Source organism: Tetrao urogallus (assembly GCF_951394365.1).
Source record: "Tetrao urogallus genome assembly, chromosome: 5".
NCBI lineage: Eukaryota > Metazoa > Chordata > Aves > Galliformes > Phasianidae > Tetrao > Tetrao urogallus.
In genome coordinates, this window is record NC_136818.1 from 40,317,549 (window position 1) to 40,333,170 (window position 15,622).

Below are 15,622 nucleotides of genomic sequence, written 5' to 3' on the forward strand. Positions count from 1 at the left end.
TGCTCTGCGTAGCGGAGGCAGGAGCACGATCTCAGCTGGCAGCAAGAGAGATGGGAGCTGTGGGCAAGTGCCAGCTTGGGTACAATAATAGCAGGTCAGCTGTGTTTATTTAGGTGAGCCTGCTCACTAGATCGTTATGCTAAAAAGAAGCTAAGAACAATGTTTGCCCAAGCGGTGTCCTGGATTCTGATTACAATCTTTGGCTCCTGCCTGTCCTCAGAGCTCAAGGTGAAAAGCAGGCATGGGACTGACAGAAACACGTCAAAGCAAAGGTGCAAGTTGTGCATCACTGGGAGCAACCTGGGGCTAGGGCGCACCGGTTTGGTGGGCTGGGCTGTAGGCATCCTGGGGGTAATGTCACAGGGCTGGGACAACAGGGAAGAGGTTGGTGCAAAGTCTCACGTCCCAGCAAAGCCTTGGTGATGCCTCCTTGGCTCTCCTGGGGTAGTGCTGGTCTCACTGAGGCATCAGGCTCAGCACTTTAAGAAACCCTTGGGTCCTTTCAAGGTAGAGATGTGCTTGTGGGAAGAGTGGTTGCCACTAGATCAGCTCTAGGGTGGGCTGTCCTGCAGTGTCAGGTCATAGGCTGCAAAGCTGGGGCTAGTGGTGCAAGGCAGCCCAAAGAGTTGCAGTTCCTTCTCTTCCTCCCAAAATCAGAGTGGGAAAGAGCCTTGCTGTATATGTGCCCCACATTTGATTGAATTGCAATTTCTTGTTTTACTGGTTGGTGAACACTTTTGTCAAATTTTTTGTTGGTTGTTTTTTTTTTTTGGTCAAGGAGGTGAGAACCAACATCCTGAAAAAGCCAGAGATGTTTCAGTTTTGTTAGGTCTTTGTTTTCTTAGGAAGGAAATATAAGGGTAGGATGTATGCCTTGGCTCATGTTGTAGTTTCCTATTTTTCCTTCTGTATGGCCTGTGGCTCTGCAAGAGATGATCTCAGGCATGAGGCTGTCCCAGAATGCCACCCAGGGCTTAGCACTGGGAAGAGAGGAGCAACTACACTCTGTCTGCTCTCAAAAACAGCGTGTGTTTCACTGACCCCCTGTTGTGTGTCTTCCCTGTCCCCTAGGAGTACCTAAGTACCACCCTTGCAGCCCTGCGCTCTAACCAGATCCTTACGCTGAAGGTTTGTGGGTAACAGTCCGATGGAATGGTTCTGATGCAAAGGCACAAGGCATCCAATATTGCACGCTATTCTTTCTGGGGTCCAGAGGGGCAGGGCTGGCTGCAGGGGGTGTCAGGCTCCTTCTCTAAATGATCCTACTTGCACCCAAGTCCATTGTTAGATCTTGTCTTCTTTTGGAAGGGCTCATACTGCTTCCCTCCATTTTCCCCTTCATCTTTTCCACCATCCTCCCTCTGCTTCCCTGTAAGCTGTGTAATATTTCAGAATCAGTGTATTTGAACATGGCCACCTGAGCAGGGGGCGGTGATGCTGCAATATTGGATGGCCATTTCCCTTTGCAACAAGACTGTCCTGGCTTTTGCTGCCAGAGCAAGGAGTGGCATTTAAAGGGACTGAACAGCACTGCTGGGGTGCGTGGTCACTGTGGTGGAAGACCTGCAGGCACACCTCTGGGATCCAAGCACAACTCACGTGGGGAACGGCTGTGCACAGGGGCACAGGCTTTTTGACTTGAGCACAGAATGCTCCTTTCTCTTCTCCCTGTGTAAATTGAGAACAGCTTCAATGGAAAACTGATAGGAACAGGAAAGCGGATCAGGCCAGGGGAGCATTCCTGGGCCTAGAGCTGCCGTGGTGACTGCCAGGCTGACAGCAGTGTGTATGCAAGTGGAAACTGGATACTGCAGGAGGATGAACAAATGCTCCTGAGCTTTAATGCATTTGATTGCTGTGTGTCCGGGTCAGCTTTGTGCACTGGGGCAGCATTCCTGGCTATAAGCAGTTGGAGGCTGCTGTTACTGCTAAGTGAGGAAAATCAAAGTGCAGGCTACCAAGGCAGTACCTTGCTCAGGGCTCAGAGATTCTAAGTTCTTGTCTTCTCCCTTGGCAGTGTTCATGTTGCCAAATGAACCACGCTAGCACCCTTGTGTTGGCCCTGAGCCCTTCTGCTGACCCCAGCCAGCCACACTGCCAGCTGCACCCTGGGGAAGGATGAGGCCCCCGGATACTTTCTTGTAAGGGAAGAGGGAAAACAATGGGAAAGTGCACTTGGAAAAACCTTGGACAAGATGAGCTTTTTGATAGCTGTCTCAGATCTGATGATGAGAACTGAAGAGCAGAGCCAGTATGGGGGTGTCTTGCAATAAACATTGTCTGGGAGTGGAGCTGAGTCAGAAATCCCCTGGGTGAGCTCTCTCTGAGCAGAAGAAGCTGTAGCAGCTCTGTGCTTCAGGCCCTGGTTGGCTCGGACTGGTGGACAGCACATACCCAGTGAGCAGTGCACAGTGCACAGGAGCTCAGAGGTCTGCCAGCAGGTACCTGTACCACCGGCTGCACGCAGTCATTGACTTTCATAGCAATCTCTCTGTTCCCCTTTTCTCTGTTTTCTCCCCCGGCTGCTCTCTGACTCTCCATGCCCTAATGGCCTCCTTTGCACTGTGACCTTCTGGTTTGATCTCCAGCTGTTGCCTCTCCTCAATTCAGTGCGGCTGGCTCCACCTCCGGTCATAAAGAGACGCACTTTCCAGGTAGACCTCTCCTCGTTGCCTGTTTCTAAGCCTATTCTGATGCTTGTGATTAATCAGCTTACTACCTGTCTGTCTTTCCCTACAGAGGGGCTTCCAAGGGGTTTGGGCAGAGCTGAGAGATGTTGTTTGAAGTGGAGGAAATCTTTGATGTGATAATATAGCTAAAAAGAAACGCAGCAGAGCCAGTTCTTAAATCTAAAAGAAATGGGCCATGAAACTGCAGTCAGGACTGTTGACAAGCATTCTCCTACTTTACAGAGTCAGGTCCTGCATATTCAATCTCCAGAAGAGGTTGGAAACCTCTTGCTGAAATGTAGGAAATGTCTGTGAAGTTTAACTGGGAAGAATGAATAGCAAGCACTTCTGAGGGCTAGTCTGGTCTGAATCGCTGGGGAAAGCATGTTTAAATAAGCTCTTACAATGATTTCATTAAATTGCATTAAATCTTGGTGTAAACACATTTATTTTGGTTTTCAGGACCATAACTCATGTTTAGTTTAGTTATTTTGGTAATGAATTCATAAAATGAATTATGGACGTATGAATAGTGAGTAAGAGTGTCCATAGTCAGAGTTCATGTGGCTTTTAATGAGCCCACTTGAAGCATCCCTCCGTTCCATCAGTTGGGATGGACTTTCCTGTGTGGATAAACTTCTGTAATTACCACACTGGAGTGTGCTCAGCACCCTTTATGAAGTGGCTGGTTTTTGTCACCCTCCTGTCTGCACTGCCAGATGCTAGCAGGGCACTGCAGTGCCACGAGGTGCCTTCCCAGTGCTGTGTGAAATCCCGGTGTTATCACTTGAGACTGCTCTCAACCCAGCTCCTATCAGCTCAATGTTCACAGCACGTAAAGCCCCACAGCTTGCATGGGTTGGCCTTCAAAGTAACAGTCTGAAGAGGCATGCCAAGGGCTGACCTCTTGGGAAGGCTTTGAAAGCCGAAGTTCCTATCCAGGATGAAGTGGGAAAGTTGAATAGCTGCCCCGTGTCTTGTCGTCAGTCAGGGCTGCAAATTCCCTCCATCCCCAGAGGCCAGCTTCACTAGAGAATTTTGCTGTGATGTTTTGCTGCTGCCTTATTCATTCTCTAAGTGAGACAAAGTGTAAACCACTACTACAGATCTGCCAGCACCAAGCAATTCCAGGAGCTCGACATTTGAATACTAAGAAAAAACACGAGGCTGTAAAGTAAATGCTAGTGCTTGAGGGAAGAAAATCCTGCTGCTACCTCTGAGCTCATCAGCAGGAGCCCTTTGTGCATGGACTTGGACTGAGCAAGGGCTGGGTTAGGAGGCTCCATGAGCATTGCATTGCTGAAGCACAATGAGGTTGACCAAATGCTGTTTTAAAGAGCTGAAAAATGGCTCCAGGCAGCAGCTAAAAATACAGAATGACATCTGATGACTGTGACACCTGATATCCAACTTACAGTATCCACTTACAGTCCAGTTAGATCTGTGGGGGTCTTTTCATGCTGAATGCATTAATAAGAACATAACGATGTGGCAATAACATTTGGTGTGGTTAGGGAGCTGTGTGGATGGGCATACGCTTACACACACTGAGCTATGCTAGATGCAGCTGAACAAAGGCAATGTGAATGTGGCTTGGTCAGTCCCCACTGGTGCTTCCATGCAGGGGCAGGGCTCCTGTTCCCCCCCATCTCCCTGTCATCTGCTAGGGGGACAGCATGCGTTCCCAGTTACTGAGCTTCCCATAGGCCTGGCCCACACCTTGGAAATTTTCTTCCAAATAGAGCTCATGGCAGAAAGGACGAAATCTGCATCTTATTTCTTTCATGTAGAATTCTAAATAAAGCAGACGTCCCTGTATCGCCTTGTTTTACTACGGGCAGCCAGGATAAACAATACCATGGTTAGGAACGCATGCAGGGGACAGATTTTATGTGTTGCCGTGCACACAAGGCTGCGTGATGGCGGCCTTGCCTTTACCCAGCAGCAGCATCGAGGGCATAAATGCAGCAGAGATTCAACCACATGCCCATTAATTTACAGTTGAAAAATCACCATGTTTGATTTCTAGCTTCCTGTGGAAGAAGAGTTTTTCAGATGGAAGCAGGATGTTGTGATATTTTATCTGGGCAGGGCAGTTCGTGAGACAGCAGCTTAGCGTGGGTGCCATGGGGCTGTAGGAGTTTGCTGGATGCATCAATTATAGATCAGCAGTCTGGTATTCAGTGTGGTGCTTCCAACCCACTGTCTCCGCAGTGCCGCTTAGTCCTGAGTGCTGGTCCTTTGGGCCAGATGGCATTGCTGAGGGATGAGCCACAGCCGCTGAGTGGCTACTGAGGGGCCTGGGGAGGAACCGGCTGGAATGGCTTTCCTTGGAGAGCTTAAAATGGCAGGTGGCTTTGCACGCACTTGCTTGTTAAATCTTACAGAAACAGGCTCTGCCTGGCCGACGTAGGCCTGCTTTGGGCGAGCTCCAGAAATGCCATGATGATCATGTTATTTTCTTTCGGTTTTGTGGCATTTCTACTTTTGGTCCATGGAAAAACAGCAGCAGCGTTGCCCAAAAAATAAAGCGCAGGAGGAAAAAATAGGCTGAGATAAGATGCTGTGGCTTTGCCAGGAAGTGCCAGCGTGGTCACGAGAGGCTTTGCTTCACATGTGACTGTCAAGTGCTTTGGAGAGCTTCTTGAGAAGCCCAAGAGATGTTGGTGTTTGACGTGCAAAGAGTTTGGGCTGCTTGGCCACCTGTAGATTGTTTGTAAGCAAGCACTGAGAAGGTGGTCTTGGCTGTCTTTGCAAAACATGGGGTACTGGCTCCTGGGCAGCCAGGCTGTCCTTGGCAGGGCTCTGCCTCACTCTTGGAAGCCTCTCCAGCCACTAACCTGGGACTTTTCTTCTGCCTCTTCTGCTTTGGCCACGCTCACCTGCCTTGGGCTCTTGTGATGGCAGTGTCTTGAGTTGGCTCTGCCTGCTGGTAATCCTTCTTTTAACAAACTTCAGGGTGAACAAGGACAAGCAGGAATCCAAGGTCCTCCAGGGCCACCCGGCCCGCCAGGGCCCGCTGGACCAGCTGGACCCGAGGGAACTCCAGGACAGCCCGGACCAATTGGGCCACCTGTAAGTCCAATTACAAAAAAGCCTTCAGCATCCTCTTTCCTTAGGATGCACACAATTTCCTCTGGTCTTTGCTGCCTCTTGTGAAGCCATACAGCCATGGACAGAGGAATGGCAGGGAAGGTGGATATGTGTGGGGAGGAAGAAGTTCCCAGGAAGTCCCTGCACTGTTGATAGCTGTTCATGTATGTGAGTGGGTCACACCAGCCCCGTTTCCTTCTCCCTCCAGCTGTCTGCAGAGAAGTAATACACAGGGTGTAATTATTCTTCTTGCAGCAGAAATCTGACTGATAAAATTCCTGTCATCCCTTTGAACTCCTGCTCCTGCCCCATTCTCAGGCGTGTAGCAAGCAGTCAAAGAGGGCAAAAAGTGAAGCACATTTTAAAATACAATCTATTGCTAAACAGCAGGGGATAGAGTGTGCTAACATACTTGTCTCTTGCAAAACAGGGCAGAGCTGGAGAACCTGGGAAGCCTGGCAGAGATGGAAAGGTGGGTGCCAGAAAACAACTCTGCTCTTGGAGCTTTGGGGAGAAGTGTGATGTGCTGGCCCTGCAGTGGCTGCAGTGTGAAACAAGTTTTCCATCTGTGGGAGATTTCAAGGCCTTCTAGAAAAAGGAGCCAGTGTCGTTCCCTGAGACAAAAGCGCTTCTCTACGTGTAATAGTTTCAGGTGTCCTCATCTCTCTTTGAGCTCTAAGGAGCTATGGATGTGATGAATAAACATTTGAATTGCTATTGTCAGGCAAAATCAGATGTAATTAAGGTATCAGAGCCTATCTAAGGTAGTTTTCTCCTCTGGTCTGCACACATCAGGAAGGCAGCTCCTGTATGGATCTTTTGTATATTTATAGTTGCACTCATGCATATCTGGTGTTCTTCATGGTTCATATCAGGTAAATTGTTTGGTTATTTCTCATTTGAAAACACAAGTGGTTTGTTAACATATTCTCTCTCTTTAGCTAGTTAGAGAAAGCTGCCAACCCCTGATTTACTCCAGAGCTGCACAGTGGGCTGGGAACAAGTTTCCCAAGTGAAGCCAGAGAGACAGGAAAGATTCTAGGGCACAGTGCATGAGGAAAAGCAGCTTTTCAGTCTTCAGATTCAGAGAAACCAGGCCTGGGAGAATGGAGCATTATGGGCATGAAATAATGAAATGAAATTTGGGAGTGTGGGTTAGAATAGTATTTATGTGAAGAATAGATCAGGGATATTTGAACTCACCGATGCAAGTCATCTCTGAAAAGGGGCCCCCATCACTTTGCATAGCACTGTCTACGTTTGTCAACTCCAGTGTCTATTTTGATTTTATTTACAGGGCTTACCTGGGCCTCCTGGAGCAAAGGTGAGACATCTGGCCTCAATTTGAGGAGCAAAGTGATAAACAGAGAGGTGGACTCTCGCAGCTTGGAGAGATGTGTAAATTGTGGAAGGTGAAAGATAGGGAAAGGAGGTTACATCAAATAGCTGAGAAAGATTTCTAGCCCAGCTCTGTATTGGCCAGGGGGCCCAGCCTGTGTGCTGACTCATTGGTTTTGTCCTGGCAAAGCATCTGAGTTGCATCTCAGCAGAGTAAGGCACGCCTCATCAACTCCTCTTGCAAAATTCTTTGCCACACACAGCTTTGTTGGCTTCTTCCACTCTCAAAGCATTTACCAGCGCTTCAGGAACCGATTTTGCAATGCTATTGTTAACTCTACCGCAACTTCCCATTTATTCACTTGCCAAAATGTGAGAGTGGGGGGGTAGTGGTGGTTGTTTTTCATCTGCTGCTGCCCACCTCCGTTTGTTTTTCTTTGAGATACTTCACCAGGGTGAGGAGATAGGAACCACAGAGCTGGGGCATGGAGCTAGCATGAGTTACCTGGCTGCTGGTGCTCATTTGTGCATCTCCTCCTAGGTTCAGTCACTGTAGGTAACAGGGACCCCAGAGTCTGAAGGCTCAGGGACTCGGTGGAGTCATTTCGAGCCAAAGGCCTTGTGGAATGGCCCCACGGGAAGGGGCAGGGATTTATTCTTCTCAGGCCAAGCCTCATTTTATTTTGTCTTTTTACCTTTTGCAGGGAGACCCTGGGATTCAAGGATACCCTGGCAGAAAGGTAAGGGGGCAGTTCCAATACTGCTAAATGAATTAAGTTGCACTGATGCCTTGTGGGATGACAGCTGCAAATCTCTGGGCTCCTCTGGAGCTCCTTGCTGAGCTCCTTTCACTGGACCAAAGGCTGTCACGGGTCCATGGATCCCCTAATGCTCACCTGTGTAAGGAAAGTTGGGACCAAGAGATGTCTTTAACCCTCTGGCAGCAATAGTACAGATTTCTCCCTACCCATACCCACTTCCAGACTAAGGTCTAGCTATTATACTACTAGAAAGGGCCAAATCCTGGCTGTGTATGACTTGAAAGTTGATCCTTTCCCTGGTTAAAAGGCAGAAGCTGGCATTGCCTGCTGGTCTGCAACAGCAGCTAATTAACAGCAGTGTTGAATCAAGTCTGGAGGGTGTAATGGAGAGACAGGGAGACGGGGGAAGCGCGAAGGAAGATCAAAGGGAAAAGAGGGAATGAAGAGATACTGCTAAAGGGATGTCACTGGGAGAAGGGGAAAGCAAATGCTCCCAGCAGGCAGGAGTGCCATGTTATCTCTGCACTGCTTTATGGGTGCTCTGTGGGCAAAAAGGCAAGATCCGAGAGTTTTTTAATTAGTGCTGTACAAACCAAGAAGGTTTTGTTATGTTAGGAAGTGGAAATTATAGCCCCTGTGGACCACAGCCCACTCCTGCAGACAGACACAATTTATTGCCTCCTCTTGCAGTGAACCGCCCATCGGTTTTTCCATTCAGAGTCCATCCTGTTCTAAGCTCAGTGTGTGGGGGGCAGCGAGGGGGTCCCTGTAGTGACCTCATGGTGAGAGCCTCTCCTTAGAGCTCTTCTCACACAAAACAAGTTGCCTGGCTCATTTACTCACTGAGCAAAGGTTCTCAGGAGAATGAGCCCAAGGTTGCAACCTTCCTCTGGAAATGTGGAAGAAATGGATGAAAGTAGGGAAGAAAATCCTCCCTGGGTGTGTGGATCAGGGAAAGGGACAAGAAGGCAAAGAGCTGAGCAAAAATGTTAGCTCTGATAAAATGCAGGCCTATGGGACCATTTCCTTCAAGTTATACTTTTTGTGTACTGAACATCTTTCTTGATGCAGAATGGTGCTCCTGCCCTGGTGAGACCCAGAGGGGAGTTTGGTGCGTAATGGGCACTTCTGTGTAGGACATTCCTCTCATGTCTTTTCTGATCTGGGCATCCCATGTGCTCCTTTTTTTGCTCATCACTGCTGCTCATCACATTGCTGCTTTCTCTGTTTCCTTTCTTCTCTTCCTCAGGGCGAGGCGGGCATGTCAGGCCTGCCTGGTGCGCATGGCCTCCCTGGAGCTACTGGCCCCAAGGTAACTCTTAACCATGGCACCAGCAAGGCTGTCTCCCAGGGGCAGATGAGTGGCACAAAACCTAGAAATGCTAAAGAAATACATTGAGTTAGGGTCCAGGTGCAGGTTCTCTGTAGCAGAGTGCAAACCATGTAAACAGAGACTTGCTCCTGTGTAAAAGGTCTGGAGGATTTTTGGCCAGAGCAATTCCCCCCTGTCCTGAACCAGGACAAGGATTAGCCCCGCACAGGCCCCTGTTCAAGAATAAATCTGACCCAGCTTTTAGGTGGTTTTATGTTAAGGCTGGGTCTGCTCCATGAAACAGCTTGATGGTTGATTAGTCTACACCCAAAATATGTAGGAAGCATTAACATGGACTACCTCCAGCATCCACTCCAGCAAGGTGCACTGCCTTGCAGTTCCCAGGGAGGGATGTGTTACAGCCAATGTTCAGACTGGTGTTGTGGTCTCTCTAGAGACCTGTGTTTGCCTTTATTACATACTCCCTTCTTTGGCAACTTTCTCCTTAGCCCTTGCTGTGAAGATTGTTCTGCTTGCTCAATTTCTCCTCACATTCACTGTCCCTCTGTGTATTTTCTCTCTGTTCTTTGCTGGGCAGGGTGAAAAAGGGGACACTGGCATAAAGGTAGGTATGAGGAATGTGGTTTTCTACTGTGATAGATATCTGGGAGATGCTGCTCCTTGGGCTGATGGGTTGTAAGAGGAAGTTGGGTCTGAGCAGCTCTGTGGGATATTTAATGGAGTACACATCTGTGCTGTGATTAACCGCAAGCAGACTCTCCAAGCTCAGGCAATAAAAGCACCCTTTATCCTTTTGGTGGAATTTGATTCTTACCAAAGGCATTTCTCTGACTATGAAGCTTGCAAATGATTTGTTACATCTCTTCATTTGATGGGATGGGTTGGGGTTTCTTCATAAAATCTGGTTAGCTGACGCATCAAATCTGCTCAATCTCTGCAACTCAGGCTGGGCTTTGGCATCAGGCTCTTCTGTTTGTTTCTGGACACTTCTTACAGGTTTATATGCTCTGTGCCCAGATGTTAACTGACTAAAGTTTATTGTACCCATATATTTGAAGTATATAACTTAATGTAGGTTGTGCTTAAAACATTACAACACTGATAAGTGTTCATTGAGTCAGAGCATACTCCGTCATGCCATACATTTTAAACATCATGAGAGAGAGCTGGTTCTGTAATATTTTGAAAAGCATTAGCAGTGACACATACATTTAAAGTATTTCGTATGTGTCACGCATCTCATTTATTGTGCAGTATATACACTTTCTATATTTTTTCCATCTGGGTGGATTACTATTTAAAGGCAGAAAAGGCACCTCCAGAACTTAATGTGAATGTGTTACATAGAATTCATAGAAAAATCTTTTGGGAACACAGCAGTAATTGTCTTCCAATAAGAAGGCAATTCATCTTCAGAAATAATACAGTGCATGTAAAGTCCAAAGGTTCCCCTGTATCCATCTTCACATCAGTGTAATTCCATAGAGCACAAAGCTCCTGGTCTGTGCTGGTGTAAATGAGAGAAGAATTGCACCCAAAACTAGTGTGTTTTGGGAGCTACAAATTTTCTGCTGTCTCGACGGCCAGATGCTTTCCTGCTAAGCTGAACTGCAGGACTGAAGTTGGAGTGTGGCTTAGATGTGAGACATGTCTGGAAGGAAACACTGCCTTCCACCCCTACTTAATGCTCCCACGTTTCACAGTCAGCAGGCACCTGCTCTGCCTGCACCCACATACAGGGACTAATCAGCCTCTGATTTATCTTCTGGAACACTAACAGAAATTTCCTAGTCCCAGATGAGGTGAAAACAAACCGTATGCAATATATACTGAATCTGGGAAGGCCTCCTAAACCTTCTCATCAACTCCAATTGAGTTTTTGGCATCGGCGTGTTTTGGGAGATCCTAGGGTCTCCTCGTGGACTCCTCGTCCTATTTTCTCAGTGGCTCTGGGAAGGGAACAGGGGCAGAGATGGGGAAAGGAATTGGCACCTGTTATAGCAAGGCAGCCTGGTCCAAGCACAGGGAGAGGCAATCCTTTCCTCCCGCTGTTTCTACACTCTGCAGCAATTCTGCATGCTCTTTGTATTTGGGCTCTGGCAAAAGGAAAGTCTCCAAGGCTTCAGTGATATCTCAGGGTCACGCACACTTGAGAGGCTTCTCTGTCCTGTTAGAGAGCAATGACTCAGTGAGACCCTGGGGACATGCTCTAGCTACTTTGGCCCTTACTCATCTTGTTTCATAAGAGTGGAGACAAAACCTGCTGTGCTTTCTGTGCTAATAAATAGGAACTCCATAGGGTCACCTCCCAGTCCCAAACCAGCCTATTCTTCCACACTCAGACTTTCATTTGTTACTGTCAATATCACTTTTCTCTCTTTCCCTTCTTCTTTGCTCTGAGGGATTGAAATACAAGTGCAGAGATACCCCTAAATCAGCAGCCAGACATCAGCCAGTAGCAGCTCCTGAACATCCACATGGTGCACAAATTTGTTGCCTTTGGAAATTTCTTCTTTCCTGTCTGCCTCCCTTCCAGGAAGGTCATTTGGGACCCTGGGAAGCTTTTAATGTTTCCACCTTTGGATTCAATTACATGGACCAGAGTCTTTTTTCTTTTTGTTTGGGGAGCCAGTTCAAATACTATAGGTGATTCATAGTTTATCTCTAGGGATCTATTTTGCGTAGCTTATCACTGCTTTTTCTGGTAGCAGAGAACATTACAGGCCCTGCCCTGTTGAAGAAGCTTTCAGGTTGCATTCAAACCTCTTGTTCCTAACCTTGAGGTAGACAGTAATGCTGCATGAAGGACATTACACGAGGTGTAAGTATGATCAGCTGGGTCATTTGAATAAGCATCTGATTTGCTGTCCCCAGGTTAACCATCAATTTTGGCCTAGCTGGTGTATATTTTCCTCTTTTTCGTGATGGTCCTAAGGATGAGGCATTTTCCCATGCTCTGAGAAAAGAGCAACAATAATCTGGGGATGCGAGCTGGGTGTTTTGCTTCTGGCTTCTGCCCTCGGTGATACTTCTCAGTTTCTGGCTTGCCTGCCTTGTTCTGCTGCTGGCTGTGGCACCCTGTGCAGCCCTTCCCTGGCCCAAAGGACACAGCAGGACCAGAGAGGGCTCAGCATGCTGAGGCCTTACTGTACAAAGATTTCCAAATAATTAGGGGCTTAGAGATGTTCTGGAGAGTTGCTTTTCCTGCTTGTCCTCTGGCTTTGGCCCCGAGTTTTCTTACTGCTCTTTAATGATGCAGTGCCATGCTTGTTTCTGCTCTCTAATTAGCTCTAGTGCCTGTGTGATCCTGCAGGTGTTAATGAGGGCTGTGTGAATGTGCAGGGGCCATAGTTAGGAAATGTCAAGGCAGTGTGGTTGCTCTGTAACTTGCTCCCTGTAAGAGGTTATCTTGCTCTCACTGGGTTGGCTTTGCTTTTGCAGGGCTAAATAATTAAAGAGCTCTTCAAGCAGGTAGCATCTTTCAGGAAACTCTCTGGGATGGGGGATTACTTCCCCCAGGGGTTGCTCTATGGGGCTAGATCCTGCAGTGTGGGTGCTGCCCAGCAGACAGCATTGGTCTTGTCTCATTTAAGAAGAAAAACAGCACACAGCTGGGAAAGAGGGGCACAGGGTGATCTTCATTTCTCTAGTACAAAGCATTCATAATTACTGGTTTATTTTTCTTATACTTTTCTTACAATATACTGCATAGGGTGAGAGGTACTCAAACTTACAAGAAAGGACTTTTACTCAGAAGAGTCAAAAGGCCACGGTGCCCCTGAAGTTTATAGGCAGAAGGTGTACTTGGCCCTCCTCACAGGGCCCTGGGAGGACTCATGCTGTATCTGTTGCTCTTTTTCTGTTTCTTGCTCTGCTTCCAGGGAGAGAGAGGCATGCCAGGGCTGCCAGGAAGACATGGCATGAAGGTACTTTGTGAACAGTGGAGTGATGCTTGTCTGCCTGATCTCAGCCTCACCACTCAGCTGTCCCTGATGCACAAGCATCACCTGGATTGGTGTGTGTGTCTACTGGTCGATGACTGTCCTCAGCTGAGTTCTTTCTGCTTCTAAATTGCAAAGTATAGGCCTAATTCATGACGGTGACCACGGGGAAAGAAGTATTTTAAAAAGAAAATGGCATACCCAGTCTGATGCTGTCTTGCAACGTCAGGAACTTAATGCTCAATGCTAGTGAGAGGACCCAGTTACCAACGTTCTAGGAAATTGGCATTTCATAAAATGGGGGTCCCAATGTGTTAGCCCGCTGCAGTCAGCAGGGTTATGCAAGTGTGAACCTGGGTTGATGCAGCGATGCATCAGGGCCAGTGTGTGTGAGCAAGCCTGCATGTGTGCATGGCAGCTTTAGAGTAAGTACTAGAAAATAATGTCTGCATCCACTGCCATTTAAAGGCCAAAGTGAGGAAAAGGCATCCCAAACGTACCATGAAAGCCTAACCCAAGCCACTTTCTGCACATAATCCCTTTCATGACTCTAGCCCATATTCACTAAAACCTACTGACCCCTGAGAAATTCTGGAATGCTTTTTTCCCCTTTTATTGCATAGAATCCCTGATCTCCATCTTCTATCCTTGTGTTTTTTAGCTTTGTCCCTGATTTGTTTCAGAAAGCTGAGAGGTATGATCCCGCTGCTCTCTGGCTCCCCACTCCTCGTTTGAACTTTTCCAAGCTCTCTTCACCTTGAACTTGGCTCCCACTCCTCCTCTCTGCCTCATGTGCTACATCCCAACCCCTATTACATCCCACCTTCTAACACTACTTCACCTCCTCCCCCTCCTACTTCCTCTCCTTAGACCCTGTTATCCCTCATATTTGCTTTTGTAACTGGACATTTTCACCAGGCCCTAACTCGTACTAACACAGAGATTCCAGAGCAAAGGGTTGATGCCAGACTTGCATTTTTTTCCTGCTGCTGAGGAGAAGGTGCTCGTGCTTGGGAGTCTTTTTATCCCCTAGGGTGGCTGGCTTCACAGCTCTTCTGAAGCTGCCTTACTGCAGTGTTAGTCCCCTGAGATGAGAACAGAATATGGGCAAATGAGACCAAGGCTCTGGTGTTAAAAACTGGTGTTCCTCGGTGTGCTTGAGATGATGTATCTGGGATCAAACTGAGCGGAGTGTTTGGTCCTCAATCTGACTTCGCTTTCCTTGCTTACTTGATTTGATGCTGCTTGTTGGCCTTGGCTGCTCCAGCAGGGCTGACGCTCGGGGTGGAAATCTGGTTTTCCTAACTGGGTTGTGCCCATGTTATCTGTCTTTGGGTGAGCTTTTTGGAAAGCAGAGCCACTGTTATAGGTGAACGACCCATACAGGGAAGGAGGATGTGTGCTGTGTGGTGTTACAGCATTACTTCTGAGTTTTGGAAAGGAAAAGTTGTGGATTTTCCCTTCATAGTTCCACCTGGCTGATAGTGTTTTGTTTCTTAAAAAAAAAAAAGAAAAAAGAAAAATATATATATACACACACAAAATAATTAATTCAGTTTCAAACAAAGTGTTCCTGTCTTCTCTTTCTGTCAGGGTGCTCCTGGAATTGCCACGGCAGGGATGAAGGTCAGTTCTGCTCTACGCTTCAGTGTTTCAAGAAGGGTGCGTTTAAGAGCCAGTGAGCTATGAGAGCGAAGGAAAATGGTCAAACAGCTCCCACTGAAGGGGAATGGCAGAACTGCTGTAGCTTCTGGCAGAGAAGCTTGATCTGTCCTCAGCTTCATCTGCTGCTCCACAGCGCTCTGAGCAGAGACAGGTGACACTCCACAGCAGTATCAGGATGGCAGCTGAGCAAAAAGTGAGCTAGGTGCCAATGTAAGTCATCTTGGTGGGGCTGAGGTGTGCTGTCCTGACTGACTCCAGCTGCTGAGGAAAAGGCAGAGATAAAGAGGTTATCCCAGAACTGGTGGGGACAGCTTTTCTCCCTGATGCCACACTGTTCCCATATTGACATGTCTCTCCATCCTTGCCATATCCTCAGCTTTGCTGTGCTCCTGTGCAGAGATAGGAGTAAGTAAATTCCTTAGTGGCAGCAGGTGAGTGCCAGCAGATGACTCTTGACTTACTATGGGTAAGTCTTTTCTTGAAGCACAGCAAGGTGGTTACTCCATCTTGCTGTTTATTTTCAGCAGTCCAGGAGCTGGCTAATGAAGATGAAACAAGCTTTAGGCAGAAGTACTAATAGGCTTTTAAAGCATCCTCACACTGCAAGACCTCCACAGATGAATGCTCCTTTCTCCACCCTGTTAGCTCTAAGGTGCTCACTTTCTATTTTCTCACTTTATTTTCTTGTCTCTTCCTTACTAGGGTGAGCCTGGGACTCCAGGAGAAAAGGTACTTGGAAAGCATTGCTCTGAGGCTGTTCTTCTGTTTTGTTTGTGATCTTTTTTTTTTGTGATTTTTTTTTTCCCCCCACTTCCCCCAGAG

At 47.5% G+C, this 15,622-nt stretch overlaps 1 protein-coding gene across 1 annotated transcript in view; it reads left to right on the forward strand.

Annotated features, from left to right (window-relative positions):
- COL13A1 (collagen type XIII alpha 1 chain) overlaps positions 1-15,622 on the forward strand; it is a gene marked incomplete at both ends in the record, with an annotated part of 51,425 nt that overhangs the window by 11,854 nt on the left and 23,949 nt on the right. Inside the window, 10 exons of the mRNA XM_079536239.1 lie at positions 1,072-1,128; positions 5,628-5,744; positions 6,193-6,234; positions 7,060-7,086; positions 7,805-7,840; positions 9,111-9,173; positions 9,772-9,798; positions 13,076-13,120; positions 14,729-14,761; positions 15,503-15,529. Coding sequence (XP_079392365.1) covers positions 1,072-1,128; positions 5,628-5,744; positions 6,193-6,234; positions 7,060-7,086; positions 7,805-7,840; positions 9,111-9,173; positions 9,772-9,798; positions 13,076-13,120; positions 14,729-14,761; positions 15,503-15,529 — 474 coding nt within the window. The remainder of the gene's footprint in view (positions 1-1,071; positions 1,129-5,627; positions 5,745-6,192; positions 6,235-7,059; positions 7,087-7,804; positions 7,841-9,110; positions 9,174-9,771; positions 9,799-13,075; positions 13,121-14,728; positions 14,762-15,502; positions 15,530-15,622) is intronic.